This window comes from Aspergillus alliaceus (genome assembly GCF_009176365.1).
Source record: "Aspergillus alliaceus strain CBS 536.65 unplaced genomic scaffold BDW43scaffold_76, whole genome shotgun sequence".
NCBI lineage: Eukaryota > Fungi > Ascomycota > Eurotiomycetes > Eurotiales > Aspergillaceae > Aspergillus > Aspergillus alliaceus.
Window position 1 is genome coordinate 1 of NW_022474759.1, and position 22427 is coordinate 22427.

General features: G+C 48.7%; 3 protein-coding genes across 3 annotated transcripts; 1 reads left to right on the forward strand and 2 right to left on the reverse strand.

Annotated features, from left to right (window-relative positions):
• Nucleotides 1–2433: 2433 nt before the first annotated feature.
• On the reverse strand, nt 2434–2927 carry BDW43DRAFT_293030 (uncharacterized protein). Its single transcript, XM_032043781.1, has 2 exons — nt 2714–2927; nt 2434–2607 (listed from the first exon to the last, which is right to left on the reverse strand). The coding sequence occupies exons 1-2, from the start codon at nt 2774–2776 to the stop codon at nt 2443–2445; spliced, it is 228 nt and encodes a 75-aa protein (XP_031894618.1). The 5' UTR covers nt 2777–2927; the 3' UTR covers nt 2434–2442.
• An 846-nt stretch (nt 2928–3773) lies between these two features.
• On the reverse strand, nt 3774–4702 carry BDW43DRAFT_316471 (uncharacterized protein; the record flags this gene model as incomplete). Its single annotated transcript, XM_032048308.1, has 2 exons — nt 3774–3810; nt 3879–4702. The coding sequence occupies 2 exons, from the start codon at nt 4700–4702 to the stop codon at nt 3774–3776; spliced, it is 861 nt and encodes a 286-aa protein (XP_031894619.1).
• Nucleotides 4703–6141: 1439 nt separating this feature from the next.
• Nucleotides 6142–21859, forward strand: BDW43DRAFT_316472 (nonribosomal peptide synthetase; the record flags this gene model as incomplete). The annotated part of the gene is made up of 2 exons (XM_032048309.1): nt 6142–15072; nt 15164–21859. The coding sequence occupies 2 exons, from the start codon at nt 6142–6144 to the stop codon at nt 21857–21859; spliced, it is 15627 nt and encodes a 5208-aa protein (XP_031894620.1).
• Between the last annotated feature and the right edge of the window lie 568 nt (nt 21860–22427).

The window sequence follows — 22427 nt, forward strand, 5'->3', positions numbered from 1 at the left end:
TCTTTTTTTTTTTTTTTTTTTTTTTTTTGAAGAGCAAAAGCCGGTCCCTATCTACCCTAGGATCTAGGTATAGAAACAATCTATTCCCGCAGGCATGGTCGCGTAAACCTGGGTACGACGCCATGATGGTAAGGCGGTATTTCTCTCCATTCCTCCCGCTACCGTACTTGATCACCTGACGCACGTCCCCACCTGCCGCACGAATTTCTGTATGGCAACCAACATTAAAAATGAAGCTTTAAAGCAACATACTAAATAAATTATACTTAGATTTTTTGATGAAGCAGAGATATGATGCTACTAAAGCTATATACAGCTTTTTTTCAATCCCGGAATTGTTGTGGGAGGTGTATTTGTCTTCCATGATGATTTATAGATATATAGCCCTCCCTATTAATCTTAGGCTCTGGAATAGTAATATCTTACTTCTTTTGAGATATAGCTGGCTTAGGACACTTCTTCTTGCCTTTTTAGACTACTTTGAAGTTATTTTAAAGCTGGTTATTAGCTTTCTTAGCCAGGCGCTCTTTCTTCTTTTGGCACTTCTTTTGCTCTGCTTTAAAGAGGCGTAATTCTTTATTAGCTGCTCTGATTTACTTTCTTTTCTTAACTAAGTGTTGCTTCTCTTGCTTCTCTTGCTACCAGTAAAGCTTTTCTTGCTCTTTAGATACCTTAGCAAGCTCTATAGCAGCTTTCTTTTTATTCTGAAGCTGCCGCGCTTGTTGTATCTTGTCTGGTAAATAAAATACAGCATAGCTATTCTCTGGAGCTCTTAATTTAAATAAAAGAGGTTTCTTACGCTGCTGCTTCTTCTTCTTATTCAGAAGAGCATTCTCGAGACTCTCGCAGCGTAGCTTTAGCAAGATATTCTCTGTTAAAAGATAATGTATTATAGAACTAAGTTTTTTTGATCTCTTGTTATAAATATTAGAAATAATCTGTTAAAGAAGCTTTTCAATTCTTCTCCAGTTATCTGCATATAATATAGACTGGGATAACTCACTGCTAGATGGCCGTTGATCATCTTCTTTGCTAAACCGCTTTAGAACAATCTCAGGATCCCAGGGCGATATACCAACAGATTTCCATGTAGAATTGATATTTTTAGATGATAAAGCTCTTTCCCAGCTCGGCTAAAATAGACAGAAGAAGTCATGCTTTGTAATATGACTTAGACCCTGGGATACATGTAAAAAGTTCTCCAATTCATTGCTATAGACTGTAGAAAGCGGCCCGAAGATACTAACATCAAGAGACTGTAGGAAGTGTGTTGAATGCAATAGATAAGTCATTAAATAGATTCAATTCTCTGTACAGAAGTTTATAAACTTCATTATAATGTGGGATCTATGGCTATCAAGAATTAGAAGCCTCCATTATCTCCGTGCCTTGCTCTTTGTCTCCGGATTGAATAGATCTTGAATCTATACAAATCCAATATTATCATTTGTCTAGCCACTTGCTGAAGAGATAAAGAAGCAGCGGTGTTTTGTAGTATCAAAATCCTGGAACTAGGAGTCTTGTAGATTGCTTGAAGCTGCCTGGTAAATAAGTCCCAGTGGTAGAGCTGTTCCATCCACGCAAATACAAGCAATAGTAGTAATCTATTCTCAATTACTATCTTGTAGGCGCTGCTTTATTTTATCCTGCTCATAGCAGCGCCTGGAAAAGATTCTTTTATCCTTAGATAGCACTCCAATAAGAAATTCTTTTTCATCCATATTATACATATTTTCAGACTGTATTTCATATTCCTTAATCTTTCTGGCGAGTAACTTAAAGTATAGAGTATACTTAAATGCAGAATCAGCTCTCTTGCGTGTAGAATCAATCCCAGTAGTATAGCGAGAGATTAGCTTATTTTAATGCTTCTTTAGAAAATGGCTTGGCCAGTGCTTTCCAGGCTTTATTTCTGAGATCTCTTTCACAAAATTCTGAAGCATCTCAGAAGTAGGATATAGGCCTCTCTCAGAGAGTTTATTAATGTAACTTATAAGAGTTTTGGCTTGCTGGCTGTTGAGTAATCGCTGGTTTTTATATTGGTTCTCTTTTGAATGCATAACACCCCGGTGACGCCTTGAGAGAGTTGTATAATTAACACCGAACCTTTTCACCACTTCCGCATATTTAAATGATTCTCCTGGATTTAGGGATTCTAAAAAAGCAAGCGCCTCATCAATTGAACCCATATTAACAGAGTTGTGATGGTTTGAAGTTGAAGTCAAAAAGTCGGTGTATATAGAAATCCGTGCGGCAGGTGGGGACGTGCGTCAGGTGATCAAGTACGGTAATGCGGACGTACTCTGCGATACGATGTCTGCCGAGCCATTTATCGTTTATGTAATATTCAAGATTGTCAAACAGCCAAATGGAAAACGGGCAAGAGGTGACAGTATGGGAATCGTTCCCGCCAACCGATACGTCGAGACCAAAGTCGCTACATCAGCAAATGGAGCGACAAGAACGCCCCCCCGCAAATACTACAGGTGGAGACCGCAGAGCAAGATGTCGGGACACAGCGGTGCTGACGGCAGTCCCCATGGACAGGCCAAATATAAGGAGAAGGGAAGGGGGCATGCCCGCCACTTCATAGACCAGTTTACCACTGTAAGGGCATCATTGATAAGTCCAGTCTCACATGGGTTACCTGTACTATGCCCAAATCTTCGATAATCGAAGGTTAATACATGTATCTTGTTGGGCTGTCCGGCAGGCAGCGCTTGGTGGTTAGGGACTCTATAGCCCGGACCAACAGTGCCCCCGGCGCCATGCACATGATCGATCAATCGGGCTTCTGGATCCTCTCGTAATAGATGAAAGGATAACCGCGACGTGATACCCGGAACGAAGCCAGTCGGTTCCACATTGGGCGACCGCTCATGTTTTCCATACAGCTCAATAGGGAGAATGTGCCACGCGAAAAGCCGTTCACCAGTCGGGTGTCTCAATGTCTCAATCGGAAAGAAGGTTGCCTGATTCTGTAAAAAGCCAAAGGACTCGGGCATATTGAGATCCTTGAACTAGATCATCCGAAAAGCATGTAGGTAAACAACATGGGATTGGACTGTTGACACGGGGAGACAGCACAACAACGTTACGTATAGGTCGACCGCAAACTGTTATTCCAATGCAAGCACATTTGAGAAACGAAGAAGTTGCCACACTACCTGCTATGATAATTTATGGTAATTCCTACCCCATTTTCGAGCGGCAAAATAGGTAAGTAAAGCATGAAATTGCAAGACGAAGTGAGCGTCGACAGTAGCGGGTAGAGGACCCTGGTGCAAAATGTATCTAATATTAGATTAAACGTACTACCTGGCGGTACTTTGCTAGCTACCTGAGAGCTCAAAGTGGTCGGATTATTTGTTACTCTAGATATAGCCTCGTATCACTCCCTCCTTGAGGCAATTCAATGAGCCATGGAAATCGCGAGATAGTTCGTTAAAGTAGGTCATAAAAAATCGAATCACACATGATGCGACGATACAACTGCAAGTATACACCCAATCAATTCAAGATCAAGGTCAACTGTTACTCTGGCCTTGATCTAGAAGACAAGTCTAACCCAGCTCAAAAACAACAATCAACAGAAGTTGGAAGAGCGTAAATCGCTCTATTCTAATTGAAAGGCGCCATCTAATGAATTGACCAAGCCACCCATCTCCATCTAGAGAAAGAACAATTCTCCAATGAGAGATATAGACAAGATAGACAGAACTACCCCACCGAGAATATAGGTGTCGAATGGTGTGGACCAACGTTTGAGTCGGTCAGCGAGACTCTGCTGAGACGTTATGGCGTAGAAATCTATCAGGATGAAAGAGTTAGCGTAAGACCGGCGGGGTCTCTTGGGAAGGACGAAAGGCCGAGCTTACTGTAATCTATCTCCTTGTCGGTCCGAGTTGTATGCGTTCAGCACTGTAGCGGGTTCACCACATGCGTCGCTGCCGATGAGGAATCGGCATTGGAGTCGAGATGCCGAACAGGCTTGATGGAACTTGGAAAGCATTGCTGTGGCTTCTGGCGGATGCATGTTGGCAATACTGTTCCCTATCCATAGGAAGGAGATGACCTGGCCTGGGGCTAGGTTGGGAAGACCGCGAGGACGGGCCGAGGTCGATAGGGAGAGCAGCCACGCCGCACAGTCGTCGTAAGTTCCATACAGACCGTGGATGGAGACGAACTTCGAGTGAGCGAAATCCTGGCGTAGCCTCTGGATGCTTGCGTGGAGTTCAGCCTCGGAGACGTCGAGTGCATAGTAACTAATCGGACGGCGGAGACGGTCAAAGGCCGAAAGGATGATACTTGTTTTATGGAGACTTCCGCAGCCCAATTCAAGAAGGACGCTGCCCGCGGGTGTTATGGATGCGAACTCCTCGGCATACCGCTTGACCATGGCCAGTTCCGTGCGGCTTGGGTAGTATTTTGGATGAAAGGTGAGTTTGTTGAAGTGGCGGATGCCATTGTCCCCCCAGAGTAGGAGAGATGGAAGAAAGGGGGAAGGAGAGCTTAGTCCGGCAAAGATCTCGCTTTTCAAGTTTGTTGTAGGTGGCTGGTGAGGGCTAGCTGTGTCAATGGGGTTCGCAATGGGCATCACTGCGCCGGATTGGAGGTTCGCAAGAAGATCCTGCTTGACCTCCATGCAGGCAGAGAGTGGAGAGGGGCTGAGAAGATGTGGTGAGGATTTGACTGAAGCCATATTGATAAAGTTCTTTGCACTTGAGACTCAGAAGTTTCAAATAAGGGCTAAGGGCTGGGAATCTCTGGAAATCGATAGGTACAATCAAAGTTGTTTGGAGTCGGATTATATAGGAATATATCTCCCATCGCCCAATGTAGAAGGAAATGTAGACGGCAGTCGGCTCGATCGCCATGATGATTAGCACCCAATGGCAGTTCGTGGCGAATGTAACTCTCGACGACGTGACAGGATCACCTATGGCTTCATCGGTATGACGCCACTAGTATACCCTGCAGCTAGAGAGCACTGGCGTTCCAAAACCTGCATGCAGAAGACATATGAAATTCTCCAATAGTGCCATGGTCCGGAATGGACCAGCTGAGACCAGCGGATACGCGTCTTCACACTGCGTGCTCGCAATGGGTTGTAACTATTGGAAGCTATCTGACCTGGATCCACCAACTTGCATAGGAACGAACCTTGCACATTCGTGCCAGAGCAGAAGGCTCACGAGGGTTACATACTTGCCTTATAATCAGAATAACTGAAACTTACATATCACACCATTGCGTCCTGCATATGACAATCAATGGCTAGGTGCATATACAGCCAGCCAGGTGCAAAGTATCAGAGGCTGGCGGGATTTTCCAGAGGGTGGAGCTATGGCACTGGCTGATCCAAAGTGTATCTCTAGTTGCTGAAGACATGTCAGGACTCTGGCATATGATATGCGGAAAAGCACGCCTCAACCGACGGACAGTTTTCATTCATGAACACCATATAGAATACCTCCGCCTCATACGGAATCCATTGGTAAAGCAGGTAGCAAGCGGTCCGGGCAAGATTCCATGATTACTGTGTGTTTCAATTCTTTACTAATAATCTCCGAGATCCCTGTATGTACCCACCATGTTCTGGACTATCATCGCCATGAGCTTGGAAACTAAACCCGCTCAACAGTGGGTTCTATATACGTAATTATTATACCAATTGCGACTTAATTCCGTCCAATCAAGCTGTGATTTTCACAGCCAAGTCGGGCCCTTCCGTGCCACTCAGCTACGGCTGAAGCCTGCATGAATATTTGCTTCTTTTAGCAACGGATATTCAAGGACGCTAAAAAACACAACCAGGTGCGGACACGATGTAAGCACTGTTAGCTGCGATCAATCGAGCTATGATTTGCATGGCAGCTTGCAATCTCACAAATGATCTTCGTTTCTTCGGCCCCACAATGATATTGTTGAATGTAGTGATAGAAACACTTCTTGGTCGGGTATTATGAAGTGACTATAAAGGAGACATTCGCACCTCAGGGTACCGGGTTTGGCATTCGATCATAAATATTTAATAGAACTGTTGACCTGGAAGTACGGAAGAATCAAAGTCTCATATTCAATCGAAAACGGGGCAAGAGAACGGCGAATTGAAAGCGTGATACCGAGTTAATAGCCAACATGGATCTTTCCCCTATGTCTGAGAACCAAACCGAGAGAGTCGAACGCATTTTGAGAAAGTCTCAGCAATGCAACATTGAGACGAGTGAGATAGAGGATATTTACCCCTGCACACCTCACCAAGTGGAAGTCATGTCGCTGGCTGCAAAGCATGCGAAAAGCTGCACATGGGTATGTGAATTTGAGCTGCCACAAGGCATTGAGAAGGAGAAATTCCAGTCAGCATGGAGTGCAGCTGTTGATGCAAACCCTATTCTCCGAACTCGTATCGTGCAGCTAGAGAGTGGGGGCATGTATCAAGTAGTTCTACGAGAGGGGATCCAGTGGGATTCGCGTGAGCTAGGAGACCCTATCCCGATAGACTGGCTCAATGAAAAGAAGCCAGGACAACCTCTGATTCGCGTTGCGCTTAGCATTTCCACAGCCCCCAGTACGGGAAGGTTCTGTTTTACCTTGATGCTTCATCATGCTATTAAAGATGATCGGTCGCTACAACTTCTGCTCGAGCAAGTGGAAGCTGCATACAACGGAGCAGACTTGGCCTGCCAACCATTTAGCACTTTTATTCGATATTTAGCGCGATCTCCTGACGAAATGGATCACTTTTGGAAGACACATCTGAGCGACTTGAACGTGGTTCATTTCCCCAAACTTCCATCTCCCGGATACTGTCCCAACCCGTCTGCCCAGATTACGTGCACAATTCCACTTGAATCTAGTCTTGGATCTAAAGAAGATATTTCAGCAAAAGTACAATTATCCTGGGCTATGTTACTGAGCTACTATACCCACAGCGCGGACGTTGTATTCGGCATAGTACATTCAGGGCGCAGTGCTCCGGTGTCGAGGATTGAAGAGTTGACTGGGCCTACTGTGACCAGCCATCCTGTAAGGCTTCTGCTGTGCTCGGATGACATGATATCCGACGCAATCGGGAAGATTCGAATCCTGGCCAACGAAAGATCACCTTTCCAGCATGCTGGCTTGCAGCGCATCGGTCGCATCGGCCCGGATCCTGCGAGCGCTTGTCAGTATCAAAGTACCTTGACCATTCGACCAGGGAGCACCAAGGTTCCCGCGATGTTTCAGCAGAGTCACATCTTATCGCAGGATAATCCTTTGGCCCCCTATGCATTGAATCTGGATGTCCAACTCCAACCGGGAGACTTATTGGTACATGCGAGTTTCGATCCACAAGTCATGCCACAAGCTGAGGTAGAAACTATGCTTCACCAGCTTAGACACATATTCCGCCAAGCAGAGCTTCATCCAAATCACTGCTTAAAGGATATTAGCTTGACCAGCCCGGAAGATATGTCGCGGTTACGGGCCTGGAATGGGGACTTACCCAAAGGCTTGGAGGTTTGCGTGCACGAAGCAATCCAAGAGCAGTGCCTGGCGCAGCCCAACTTTCCAGCAGTCTCTGCGTGGGATGGTAGCTTTTCATATTGTGAGCTTGATGCTCATTCCAATCTTCTTGCAAATACGCTGTCTGACTACAAGGTCGGTCCGGACGTCTTTGTTCCTGTGTATTTCGACAGGACCCGTTGGACTACCGTTGCCATGCTCGGTGTTCTCAAAGCAGGTGGTGCCTTGCTGCTGATGGATCCATCCCACCCAGTTGAGCGCCTACGAGAGATTTGTCGGGATGCAGATGCTTCCATAATCCTCGCCTCAACTGCTACCAAGGATCAGGCTAGTCAGCTAGGGCCAACGGTTGTAGCAGTCGGCGATCATGAAGTACATTGGAGGCTGTCCAGTCCGACAGCACAGGTCGCAAAGGCCACAGCAGAGAATGCGCTGTTTGCCGTTTTCACGTCTGGCTCCACAGGAAAGCCGAAAGGCGCAGTGTTGTCACACCGTTCCTTTCACACGAATTTTCAAGCCAATCGCCTGGCACTTGGCCTTAGTCAACACTCTAGGGTGTTGCAATTTGCGTCTCATGCATTTGATATGAGCGTTGCCGACCATCTCTGGGCCTTACTTGTGGGAGGTTGCATTTGTATTCCATCCCTAGAAGATACGAGGTTCAATCTCGATAAAGCTATCAGCGATTTCAAGGCCAACTGGATTAGTCTAACTCCCTCGGTAGCTAGAACTCTGACACCCAATCGAGTTCCATCGCTAAAGACTCTCATCCTGATCGGTGAGCCCATGACGCCAGGTGATGTTGAAATGTGGCCTTCCACGGTCTCATTGCTCAATATGTACGGACCGGCAGAATGTGCAATCATGACCACCCTCCAGGATGTTCGTCGTTCTCCCATGTTGAATAACATAGGATCTTCAAGCGGTGCCGTGTGCTGGATCGTCGATCCTCAAAACCATCATCGCCTCTTTCCAATTAACACAGTGGGAGAGCTGGTCATTGAAGGTGCTAATGTCGGACGAGGCTACTTGAATCGACCCGATCTCACGGAGGCTGCTTTCATTGAGGCCCCGGCCTGGCTCAAACATTTCCGCTCTATTCCTGGCCGACTTTATAAGACAGGGGACCTTGTTCAATATGCGGCGGATGGCTCCTTGAACTTCAAGGGTCGCAAGGACAATCAGGTGAAGCTTAGGGGGCAACGTATTGAACTGGAGGAAGTAGCGCACAATGTACAGCGGACCTTCCCTGGGGCCAAGCAAACTGTAGCCGAGGTGATCAGACCAGAATCAGGGACGAGACCACCCGTCCTTGTCAGCTTTGTATTGCCGATGGAAGAAAATGAGGATCCTAGGTCAGGAAAGAGTCTGTTTGCGCCGGCTGATGGCCAGCTTCGCGAGAATGCTGCCATCGCTATTTCTCGGCTTAAGAACCATATACCTGAATTTATGATCCCGGCCATTTTCATTCCACTACTTTCTCTCCCTCTCACCGCTACCGGGAAACTGAATCGTCGGCTTTTGCGTGAGCAGGCAACGCTTCTCTCGTGGGATGACCTCGCCCAATATGCTGAGGAAAGCACTGTCAAGCGGGCCGCTTTCACTGATGCACAGAAGATCTTACAGGAACTATTTGCGCAGGTATTGAAGCTTTCCTCAGAAGATATCGGGATCGATGACAACTTCTTCCGCCTTGGGGGAGACTCAATTTCCGCTTCACAGCTAGTCGCGGCAACGCGAGATGCAGGATATTCATTGACAGGAGCGGATCTATTTAACACTCCAAAACTGTTAGATCTAGCGGAAAAGCTGAAGCCAGCTGTGGACAATATGGGAGACGACATTCCAGTGTTTTCTCTACTTCCAGATCACATAAGGCATCAAGAGATTGTACCAATAATAGCTGCTGGGGCAGGGGTTACGCCGAGCCAAATCGAAGATGTGTACCCTTGTACCCCAATGCAAGAAGGTTTGATGGCGCTGTCCATGAAACACCCTGGTACATACGTGGAGAGCTTCACATATGACTTGCGAGAGGAAGTAGAGCTCGATCGCTTCCGGGCTGCATTCGATTCGGTCGTCGCAGCCAACTCCATCCTGCGCACTCGAATGACCTATGTCGAGAACGAGTGTTTCCAAGCGGTTATACGTGAAGAAATCCCATGGGGGATATACCAGAGCCACCAAGCCTTCCTTCAGGGGCGCCAAATGGATCCGATGGGCCCGAATCAGCGGCTGGTTCATCTTGACCTGATATCCTCTCCCCCCTGCTTCATCTTGACGATGCATCACGCTTTGTATGACGGTCAGAGTTTGCCAGTGCTTTGGAATCAAGTTATCTCTGCGTATCAGGGTTCTGTGTTAGAGCCCCGTCCATTCAATCGCTTTCTGGCCTATCTGACGCGAGTGGAGGAGCCAATCGAGTTCTGGCGATTGCAGTTCCAGAATCTGAACGCACCCATATTCCCAGGCCTTCCTTCACCAGGGTATACTCCGAGCCCAAAGGGTGCCTTGACTCATACCATTACCTGTCTTCCCAAAGTAGAGACGGAGCATACTTTGTCGACTTACATTCGCTTGGCCTGGGCGTTGGCCCTCTCGCAATACACTGATTCAAGTGATGTCGTTTTTGGCATAATCGTTGATGGTAGAAGAGTACCTTTCGCTGGTATCGACCAAGTTTCCGGGCCCACATTATCGTCGTATCCATTGAGAGTAAGGATCAACAGAGACGTCTCCATTAACTCGATGTTGTCGAACCTTCAATCTCAGACAACGACGGCCATTCCTTATGAGCATGCTGGTTTGCAAAACATTCGCAAGTGGAGTCACGAAGCCGCATTGGCGTGCGACTTCCAATGCCAGCTCGGGGTTCAGCCGGAGTTAGAGCCTGCAGAGAGTCCTCTCGGTATCGCCAGAGGAGAAAATGCACTGGATTACCGTGCGTTTTCGAGCTATGCTTTTGTAATGGTCTGCCACCCACGACGCACTGGCAACGAGCATAATATCACGGTCGCTACTACCTACGATCCCGAAATTGTCAGTCGGCATGAAGCAGAAAAGATAGTAGCGCAATTTGACTACCTTTTGGGACACCTCCTACGGCATCCCCAGCATAAGATCCAGGATGTTCCCTCCCTGCGGCCATCTGACTTGCAGCAACTAGATCAATGGAACGGAGGGCTGCCTTCTTCATTTGATCGATGCTTGCATGAACTGGTCCTCGGACACTGCACAACCCAACCCTATGCAGAGGCTGTATCGGCATGGGATGGGAGCTGGAACTATCAAGAACTCGAATCCTTGTCATTGCGACTGTCTCTGTTCCTTCGAAATAATGGGGTGGTTGCTGGTAGCATTGTCCCTGTTTGCTTTGAGAAGTCAAAATGGGCTATACTGGCAATGCTTGCAGTGCTTCGTGCAGGCGGAGCGGTCACTGCAGTTGACCTCAAACACCCTAGAGACAGAATCTCACGGATCGTGGAGCAAGCAAACCCGGTCATCATTCTAGCCTCTGAAGGAACTAAGCATATCTTTGCTAGTGAACGAGTCCCAGTGCTCACCGCACCTTTTGAGGAGCTCCTCTCTCCTGCAGACTCAATTCTGGACTCTGTAGTTGCGCCGAATGACCCGGCTTTTCTCGTTTTCACTTCCGGCTCCACAGGCAAGCCTAAAGGCATTGTGATGGAGCATCGGCATCTCAGTACCAGCATCAAATACCACTCCGAGCCTCTCAGAGCTTCCAAGGGGGTCCGCGGCCTTCACTTTGCTTCATATGCGTTTGATGCCAGTATTTATGAAATTTTCACGGTACTCTGTAACGGGGGGTGTGTTTGTATCCCTTCCGAGGCAGAGCGTTTGAATGGGATTGAGCAATTCATTGAGAGGCACAGCGTTAATTGGGCTGTATTTTCACCATCAACCTTCCGAGTTCTACACCCGGATCGTGTGCCCACCTTACAGACCGTTGTTCTTGGAGGAGAGGCATTGACTCCGGACATCGCGAGACAGTGGGGACCCCGGCTCAATCTCATCAATGGGTACGGTCCTGCAGAGGCGACAATATGTGCTGCTGGCCGTGTCGATGATGATTGGAAAGTCGGCAACATTGGCCCTATTACTGGAGGTGTGGGATGGATTACTTTTCCCTCAGACCCCAACCGGCTGGTTCCTATCGGCGCCATAGGTGAGCTAATCATTGAAGGCCCAGTGGTTACTCGAGGTTACCTAGGCGATGTCACCGGGGGTTATATTGAACCTCCGATATGGCTCAAGCAATTTCGCAAAGGCGGGCCAGGGCGTGTGTATCGCACTGGAGATCTAGCTCAGTATACCAAAGACGGATCGATCCGCTTCATGGGCCGACGGGACACCCAGGTAAAGCTCCGTGGACAGCGGATCGAACTGTCCGAAGTTGAATACCTCGTGCGAACATCTTTTGATAATCTGAACGTGGTCGCAGAGGTCATGCCCGTGCCTGGACACGAAGGCTCTACTATGTTGGTAGCAATCATCGAAGAGAAGAACGAGATCTCAAACCCGACTGCTGAAGTATTCTGTCCGCCATCGGAGATCTTCAGATCTCGGTCTCGAGCCGCTGCAATGCAGCTAGAGAGGCTGGTACCCGCATATATGGTTCCATCAGTCTTTCTGCCACTCCCTCATCTTCCCTTCACCACTGGAGGTAAAGTCGACCGTAAGCGACTTCGTCAGGCAGTGTCGACTTTGACCTTAGAGCAAATGAAAGCCTACAGCTCGCCAGCCTCTAGTCAGATTCGGCGACCATCGACAGCTGTGGAAAAGGCTCTACATAAAATATGGGCGGATGTGTTGAAAAGGGAACCAGACAGCTTTGGTGTGGAGGAAAGCTTCTTTAGCCTAGGTGGTGATTCGATCAGTGCGATGCAAGTGACTTCAAAATGTAGCCACGCTGGACTACAGATTACCGTGGAGCGCATCATGCGGTTCAAGAACATCCTGCTCCTTAGCAGTGGGCTTCAACTCTCTGCCGCTGCCCGTCGTCCACAACATGCCCTTGGCGTCGATACCAACACGCCCTTTCCTCTTTCGCCTATCCAGCGACTCTTTCTCGAGAGGACCAATTGCAAATATGACATGTTCGTCCGAAGCATCACCTTGTGCTTTCAAAAACCAACTTTATCTTCGACATTGTTGAATGCCATTCGGTTACTTGTGCAGAGACATTCTATGCTCCGAGCGAGATTTTCTCAAGGCGACGGTGGGCAATGGCTTCAGAGTATCTCCACTGATGCAGATGCCAGCTTTCGCTACCAGAAACACGACTCTATCCCTTCTCTGGCCGATGCGAGTATGATCTGTCGGTCAAGTCATAGAGTGATTAACATTCTAGAAGGCCCCATTTTCGTGATTGATCACATTACCATGGATGATGGTCAAGAGTTGCTCTGTTTGAGTGCCCATCAACTCGTAATTGATAATGTGTCCTGGGACATCATCATTACAGACCTTGACGACCTTCTTATGTCGCGCTCTCCATCTCCAGCTGCTCCACTACCTTTCTCGGTCTGGGTTCAAGCCCACTCGGAACACGGTAAGACACTAAACTATCCGGATTCAAGTGCTGACAAGCTTGCCTTCTCAAAGTCTCTGGACTACTGGGGTCTCACAGGAATGGTCGACGGTTGGGGTGATATGAATAAAACAACATTCTGCATACCTGCAGAACAAACAAAAGCACTTCTGGGTGGAGCGAATCAAGCGTTTCAAACAAATCCTGAGGAGCTGGTTCATGCTGCGCTTTTATATTCTTTCGCTCGGGTATTCCCTGACCGAGATTTGCCTATCATCTATAGCGAAGACCAAGGGCGTGGCCAGGAAGACCCTGCCCTTGATCCAGCTCGCACGGTGGGCTGGTTTGGAGATGTTTGGCCGGCCCATATAGACGTGAGAGGCGACCATGACTTGGTCGAATACGTGCGGCGAACTAAGGATGGCCGGCGACAAGCGGAGAGATTATACCAACGACAGTATCTGGCCGCTCATTGCTCCAACTCTACCGAGGGCAAATCATCTGAATCTGTTGATTGGATTGAGGTCTTATTCAATTTTGACAAGCTCGTAAAACGACAAACATCGACTTATGACCGGTTCCAAAAGTCGTATAACGGTTTTTCCTTGGATGATCTCGCCACAGAGACTACCAAGTTTTCGTTATTCAGTACCTCGGCTGCAGTGAGCAATTCACAGTTGGAGATCAGCATTTCATCGCGCCGTCACATGAAGTCACCGGATGCCGCCGGTATATGGGCTCGTGCATGCGAAGAAGCCCTATTGAAGATCGCATCTCATCTGCCGTCTAGGACACCAGCGCTCACATTATCGGACGTGCCTTTGTTAGGCCTGAGCTACAAGCAGTTGGATAACTTCCAGAAACATCTCTCTACATACTTCACCGAAAAAGGGATCCAGGTAGTAGACGCATATCCATGTAGCCCCGTGCAGGAAGGAATGTTGATCAGCCAGGCAAAATATTCTGGCGACTATATGAACCTGGTGCCTTGGAGGTTTCAATCACGGGATGGCCAGGCTGCGGTAAATATTGCTCGACTTATGCGTGCCTGGCAGCAGGTAATTGACAAGCATCCTCTGCTACGGACGGTGTTTCTCAGCAGTTTCCGCGACGACGGGTCTATAGACCAAATTGTTCTCAAAGAATATCATTGTGATATTAAGGTGATTCAATCGTTCACAATGGACCCGCTAGAAGCACTCGCGCGCTACAAGTCTCTCCCGATGTCGCCGGCATGCCCTCCTCATAGACTAACCATATGCTACTCGGACAATGGCGAGGTAGCAGGTTTGTTCGATGTCAGCCACGCCATCATAGACGGGCTGTCCTATCAGGTTCTTCTAAGAGATCTTCAGCTGGCGTACGATGAGATATTGACATCTGCCACGGATCACGCATACCGAGACTACGTGAATTACGTGAAGGTACAAGACATGGACTCAGCAAGACGCTACTGGAAACAATATCTCAACGGTCTTGAGCCTACGTTATTCCAAAGTCTTCACATTGAGAATAGCCGTGAGGCTGTGCCTAAAGGCGAAACTGGCTGCGTGAAATGCTCACTGCCCGAGGTTTCCTCCATTGAAGCATTTTGTCAGCTTCATGACGTGACCATGTCAACCGTTTTTCAGATGGCATGGGCGATGGTGCTCAAGGCCTATACAAGGTCCGATGATGTTTGCTTCGGATATCCTACGGCTGGAAGAGATGTAGCCATTGAGAATATTCACGACGCTGTCGGCCCGTTTGTCAACATTATGATATGTCGAGTTACATTTAGCCGTGATAAGACTTTACTTGATTTGCTTCAGCGATGCCAGGAGGACTTTGCAGAAAGCCTGAAATTCCAATATTGCCCCCTGGCAGATATCACGCACCAACACAATCACAATTTGCACCCAGGCTCCGCGCTGTTTAACACTGCTCTATCCATTCAAAAGGAGGTCGCGAGCTACTCCGCGCCAGCGGCATCACTCAACCTTACAGAAGGCGAGATGGATGCTACCACTGAGGTAAGCCCCTAGATTAACTGTTCCCAGGCCCTACCACAGGCCCTACCTTTTCTACCTGCTCTTGTGCCATTCACTAACATCCATCGTATAGTATGACGCAATGATTGGAATCAATATCTCACAGCAAGACGTAGGCCTCGAGCTACAATACCACAAATCCTTATGGACAGACACCCAGGCCGGATATGTCCTGGACGCTTTCTGTCAGGCTGTCAAAAGAGTGACGCTTAACTCCTATTTGACTGCAGACAAGATACCCCTGCTCGGAGGAGCCTCTGAGGCTCTAGTACAGAATTGGAACGATAATGCCGTGCATAGCCTGTGCAGACCTGGGAAGCAGACAATGTCTGACTTGATTTCCGAAACATGCATGTCTCAACCAGAAGCGCCTGCAGTATGCGCTTGGGATGGCGAATTCACCTACACCGAGCTGGATTCGCTTAGTGGACGTCTTGCTGCTGTCCTGGCAGTACAGGGCGTAGGACCGGAGGTATTCGTTCCGGTCTGTTTCGAGAAATCTCGGTGGGCTGTAGTTGCGATGTTGGGGATCATGAGGGCAGGGGGTGCCTTCATTATGATGGATCCATCTCAACCGGCTAAGCGTCTTCAGAACATCTGCGATATATCCAAGGCACACGTTCTCATAGCATCTGAGTCAAGAGCTAGCCTAGCTGCGACTCTTGGTCCCGATGTGGTTGTCTTGGGTAACAATGAGAAACCCTGGAACAATGTTGATGGATCTTTAGTCTCTACACCTGTGCAAACCGCGTCGCCTGAGAATGCGCTTTATGCCGTTTTCACATCAGGTTCTACCGGTACCCCCAAAGGTGTAATTATCGAGCATCGAAATTACGCAGCGCGTATTTACGACGAAATAGAGGCATACGGGCTGACAGCAGAATCTAGATTTCTGCAGTTCAGCTCTTACGCTTGGGACGCTTGTGTCTTTGAGCAGCTCCCTGTCTTGGTGTGTGGTGGTTGTGTGTGTATTCCCTCGGATATTGAACGGCGACAAAACCTCTCAGAGGCTGTGACAAGACTGAGAGTCAACTGCGCGGTGTTTACGCCACCAATGGCCCGGAACCTAAACCCAGACGATTTCCCAACTTTGAAGACACTACTGATCGCGGGCGAGCGTGTGCTTGAGAAGGAAATCCGCTTATGGCAGGGCCGAAATTTACAAGCTCTGTATGGCCCAGCCGAATGCACGCCATGCTCTGCAAGGAGCCAGGCCCTTCGGGATCCGGCTCCCATGGGCATCATAGGAATACCGCTCAGTTGCAGATTGTGGGTTGCCGACCCTGACAATCATGAGATTCTTTTGCCCATCGGCGCTACCGGTGAGCTGCTGATTGAGGGGCCCCAGGTCAGCCGCGGTTACTTGCATGAACCAGAGAAGACGAGGGCGGCATTCATTGAGCCTCCTCCATGGTTGCAGGGCAGACATAGAAGTGATTTTAAAATTTATAAGACCGGTGATCTCGTTCGCCATATTGGTGATGGACGCCTGGTTTACATCGGACGAAAAGACACACAGGTCAAAGTGCGTGGCCAGCGTATGGAGCTGGGAGAAGTGGAATCCCAACTACGCCAGGTCTGCCAGGACTTCGATGAGGTTGTAGTCGGACTTATCGAACCGACAGAGGTTGATCGCCGCTCTGCGTTAGTTGCGTTCCTGTATCAGTCTGCCGATGTAGGTCACGACAATGATGCAGGAAACGCGGACCTGACAATGTCCTATGATACAACCCTGTTTGCTTCCGCATCTACCTCATTCCATGGCCGTGTCAAGGATCTGAATAGAGCTCTCCAACAAACACTGCCAGCGTTCATGGTGCCTGAATTTTTCGTACCTTTACGTCAAGTGCCTTTGAATACCAATGGCAAACTCGATCGAAAAAGGCTATCACAGAATGCGTCCTCACTTTCATGGGAAGAGTTGCAAGCCTATACTGCCCCTCTAGAGGATAGGATCCAGCCATCTACTGAGAATGAAAGGCAGTTTCAAAGACTTATAGCCGAAGTCTTGCAACTACCTCTCGAGAGGATCGGAATGCAGGATAGCTTCTTCCGACTGGGAGGAGACTCCATTTTAGCAATGACCCTCATGGTGAAGACGAGAGAGGCAGGTTATCATATCACAATGGCCGATATATTCAATCACTCAGAGCTCCGCGACCTAGCAGCAGCGGCAGCATCAGCAAGTACCACCGAGAATCTCCTAGAGGACTCAGCTCTTCTCCCATTTTCTCTCCTCCACGGGGTAGACAGTGTTGATCTTTTGATCAAGCAAACCGCCCAGACTTGCAATATACCAGAAGCTAGTATCGAAGACATATATCCATGCACCGCATTGCAAGAGGGGCTAATGGTGCTGTCCACGAAGCTATCCGGTCATTACATTGAGCAGACACGATATGAATTGCACTCAGATATCGAGCTCGATCGATTCAAATCCGCATGGGACTCGACCGCTAGAGCAAACCCTATCCTCCGCACCAGAATCGTTCAGTTCGAAAATAATACGATGAATCAGGTCGTGATGCGAGACATACCACGATGGCATCATTTCGATAATGTTGATTTGTTAAAAGCCCACCTTGCAACGAGCACTATGGGGTTGGGAGATGCGTTGGTTGGTCTTTCAATCGTCAAGCCATCTGATGATTCGCAGAATTATCTATTCTTCCTGACATTACATCATGCTGTGTACGATGGTTGGTCCCTGCAGCTTCTTTGGAAGCATGTCCAATCTGCTTACGACGGAAAACGCTTTGCCTCAGCCCCCTTCAACTGCTATATTCGTCATGCTATTGACAGCACAGCCGGGGCTGAGGAGTTTTGGGCCTCGCAGTTTGAAAATCTGCAGACTCCAGTCTTCCCTAGCCTGCCTTCTGCGCGATATGTGCCCACCCCAACTTCGGCATTCGAGCACGCAATCTCAACCCGCTTTCAACCACACAACAGCGAATATACACTATCGACCATGATACAGCTGGCTTGGTCTATCGTTCTGTCATCTTATACTGACTCGGATGACGTGTTGTTTGGTATGACTGTACACGGGCGCAATGCAACGTTCCCAGAAATCGAGAACACGACGGGCCCGACCATCGCGACAGTCCCCTTCCGGGTGCAGCTCGATTCAAAAAGCGCGGTCCAGGATTGTCTCTTCTCCTTGCGCAAGCAGACGACAGCAATGATACCGTTTGAACATCTTGGTCTTCAGAGAATTGGCGCATTGAGCTCAGACGCCGCAGCAGCTTGCAATTTCCAATGCCACATCGGCATCCAGCCTCCATCATCTGGCCCTATCAGCCCAGGGCTAGTAAAGAGCGAGACAAGCTTGCACGATAGCTACTCTGCGTTTTCCAACTATTCATTAGTTGTCGTATTCCACCTCAGCGAAAAGGACAAGGGCAGCATCGTGGCGAATGTGATTCACGATAACAAAGTCATTTCTTCAGCAGCGGTGAAACGAATGATCCATCAATTTGAACATATCCTGAATCAGGTCATTGAGGGCCCAGAAACCATTCTTGATAGCCTCGATATGATATGTCCCCAGGATAGAGTACAACTATCCGAATGGCACGAATCTCTCCCTCTAGCACATGAAGATTCTGGTCTACATGACCTTGTCCTCTCGCATACTGCACGACAGCCCCGCGCATCTGCAGTCCACGCTTGGGATGGGGTAGTCAGCTATCTGGAGCTTGATAATATGTCCTTGCGATTGGCAAAGCGGTTGCAGGCGCTTGGAGTCCAGCGCGGTTCAATGGTACCTTTGTGTCTAGATCGATCGAAGTGGGTAATTATATGTATGATTGCCGTCATGCGAGCTGGAGGGGCTTGTGTCATGCTCGATCCCAGTCACCCTACGGAACGAATGGAAGACTTCCTAAGACGTACGGAAGCGAAACTTGTGCTCACGTCTTCTAGTTATCAAGACCGGTTTTCCAGCACACAGACGACCGTCCTCCCTGTCCCGGCGGTACTTGATGGCCCAACCGTCGACTGGTCAGTTCCTGAGTGGGATCCGATAGATCCTGCATTTATCGTCTTTACATCGGGCAGCACAGGGAAGCCCAAAGGTATCTTAATGAACCATTCGGCCTTCTGCACCAGCATCCGGCATCATACCAGCTCATTAAATATCGAACCCGGAGAGACTCGAGGGTTACACTTTGCTTCATATGCGTTTGATGCTAGCATATATGAGATCTTCTCTGTTCTTGTCAATGGGGGTTGCGTCTGCATTCCATCTGAAGCAGATCGGACTAGTAACCTCTCTGGCTTCATCAACGCATCGCAAGTGAACTGGGCCATATTTACTCCAACCGTGCTCAACAACCTACTTCGCCCGGAGCAGGTTCCAGGCCTCCAGACCATTATTGTTGGGGGTGAAGCGCTTACTCAGGACGTGGTGGATATCTGGGCGGACAAGGTAGCCCTGATCAACGGGTATGGCCCAGCTGAAACTACCATCTGCGCTGCGGGGCGAGTCCCCGCCCAGGGATGGTTATCAAGAACGATTGGAAAGGTTACTGGTGGTGTTGGATGGGTTACAATGCCTTCTGATCCTTCACGACTGGCTCCAATTGGCGCTGTGGGTGAGCTGGTGATGGAAGGGCCGGTGGTAACCCGCGGCTACCTAAACGATCCAGAGAAAACCGCCGACGTGTATATCCCAACACCGGATTGGCTTAAACAATTCAGAAATGGGGACACATCCCAAGCTGGTCGTCTTTATAAATCGGGGGATCTGGTTCAATATACCGATGATGGTGGTATTCGATTCTTTGGTCGCAGAGACACCCAGGTCAAGTTGCGTGGACAACGCATTGAATTGGGCGAAGTGGAGTACCAGACAGCTCGAGCTTTCCCAGGCGCGCAGGAAGTGGTGGCTGAGGTTGTCTATCGCAACGGAAATAAACATGATGCGACTCTGATTGTATTCATTACTACGGGCGCTATTGAAGTCTCCGAGCTCTTCGTCGGCTATGATTCCGAATTTGCCGCTAGGGTCCATGTCGCCACGGTTGAACTCAGCAAACAGTTGCCACGGTATATGGTTCCAGCAATCTTCCTTCATGTATCTCGTGTGCCCCGAACGGGCAGTGGCAAGATCGACCGCCGGTCGTTACGCGAACAAGCTGCTACCCGTAATCTCGACGAATTTACAAAAAGCAAGCGAGCTGCTCCCAAGGAACTCACCATGCAGCAAGAGTACCTACTGCGCGACCTATGGGCCGAAACCCTCCAAATCCCAGCGGAGCAAATTGGGGCAGATGACAACTTCTTCGATCTTGGAGGAGATTCCGTCAAGGCCATGAGAATGTCTAATCTAGCTCGGCAGCTAGGCCGTCGGATATCCTTGCTAGACATGTTCAATCATTCCACGCTCTCAGAGCTCGCCCGTGCCACTGAACAGTCACTGCATGACATAGCAGACGACGATTATCACCCAGGATCCTTGCTAGGCATAGCCGATTTAGAAAGCTTCGTAGCTCGTTTTCCTGGATTGCCTACAGCACTTTCTCCTGAAAACGTTGCCGATATCCTGCCCACCACACAACTCCAGAGCTCGATCATGGACGACAAAAATGCTACATACTTTGCTTTGCCTCTGCCCCAAGGTATTGATATAGATCGCCTAGACGAGGCGTGTCGTGTAATGGTTGACCACAACCCAAGCCTTCGTACTATATTGGTACCATATGGAGCCCAATATATCCAGGTCATCCTCCATCGGGTCGATATCCCAATTACCCGGCTAACCTGCGAAGGGGATGATATGGAGGAGTTTATCCAGTCTGTCTGCGCTCAAGACTATACCAACCCCATCCCCGCAGAGGTGCCCCAGGTAAGGTTCTATCTGATTTCTCACATTACTGGGGTCCATCAAAGGCTAGTGATCAGGGCGTCGCATTCTTTGCTCGACTTTGTCTCGGCAATTCTATTCTTGAAGGAGATCTCGATGGCATACGACGGTAAAGATCTTCCGTCCCCGGCCCCCTCTTTCGCACGGTACTTGCAATATCGCTTGTTGAATCGTCCCTCCGACACAAGTCAATTTTGGCGAGACTACTTGCACAACTCACAGATTACAGTCCTCAAAGGACGCAAAGACCACCATGCCTTACCCATGTCCAATCATACGCCCACACGTCCGACAGCGGTGTTCAAGGAGATCCCACTCCCAATAATGAAAGAGGGTGTAACGATGGCCACCTTGACGAAGGCCGCTTGGGCCCTTGTCCTTGCACAGGTGACTGGCCAAGACGACGTTCTCTTTGGACACGTGTTGAACGGCCGAGAGCTGCCCATTGTCAATGTCGAGGAGGTTCCAGGACCCTGTATCACTGTCTCGCCACTCCGGGTCAGCATCCAGCGTTCGTGGACCGTGCAAAGCCTGCTTCGGCATGTTCAACAACAATATAAGCGAGCGATGCCCTTCTCCAGCGTGGAGTTTTACGAGATCAAACGGATGATGGCACCTCACTGGTCCCCCGACGCCAAGCTCTGTAGTGTTTTCACCCACCAAAACGAGGGTGTCAAACGTACAGTTCCCTTCCAGGGTGTGGAGTGCCCCGTAGAGATGTTCCAACATAACACCTCTACCCCGTTCCATGTCGTTACTGGGCCCCAAGGAGATAATCTTCTCATTGCCTTGTCAGTGATAGATCCGGCCATCTGTCAAGAGGACGTTGATGATTTGGCGGAGAAGCTAGGCGCGACAATCAGTAAACTTGCTGCTGATTACTCGGTCACGATTGACTTTTAGTGAGCATTTTTTTTAACAGCGTTATACATTTGTTTTCCGTTTTGTTTTCCTTTGTTTTAATTAATGACATTGTTATAATGTTGGATTCGATGTTTTCCTACTTAACCAAACCACGCAACAATCCCTCCCCGACCTACCTTAGTGCCTTAAGAGGCTACTAATGTGAGATATAAAAGCGAATTTACCAGATTTACCCACGATGAGGTGTACGCCCTCAGTATTTTTATAATAATAATAATTATAAAAAAATAAGGTGCAAAAAAAAACATACAACAGCCGGGATTCGCTGGTGGTCACCCACCCAACTACTAACCGGCCGGCGTGTGGCTTGAGTACGGCTGAGCGGACGGGAAGCCCTATTTTCCACACCCTGTGGTCGTATGTGGCGGATGTTTTCAAGGCTAGCTTTATATTGTAACATACACCACCACCGAGTGATCCTTTTCTGCTCCGGTTTCCACCACTGAGACAAATTCTAGGGCCTTTATCAACAAAGTTCTATCTGGAGCGCCTCTTCTTCTCTTTAATTAATGGGTAAAGCCTTCACGGGTTGGAGTAATCCGGCCAA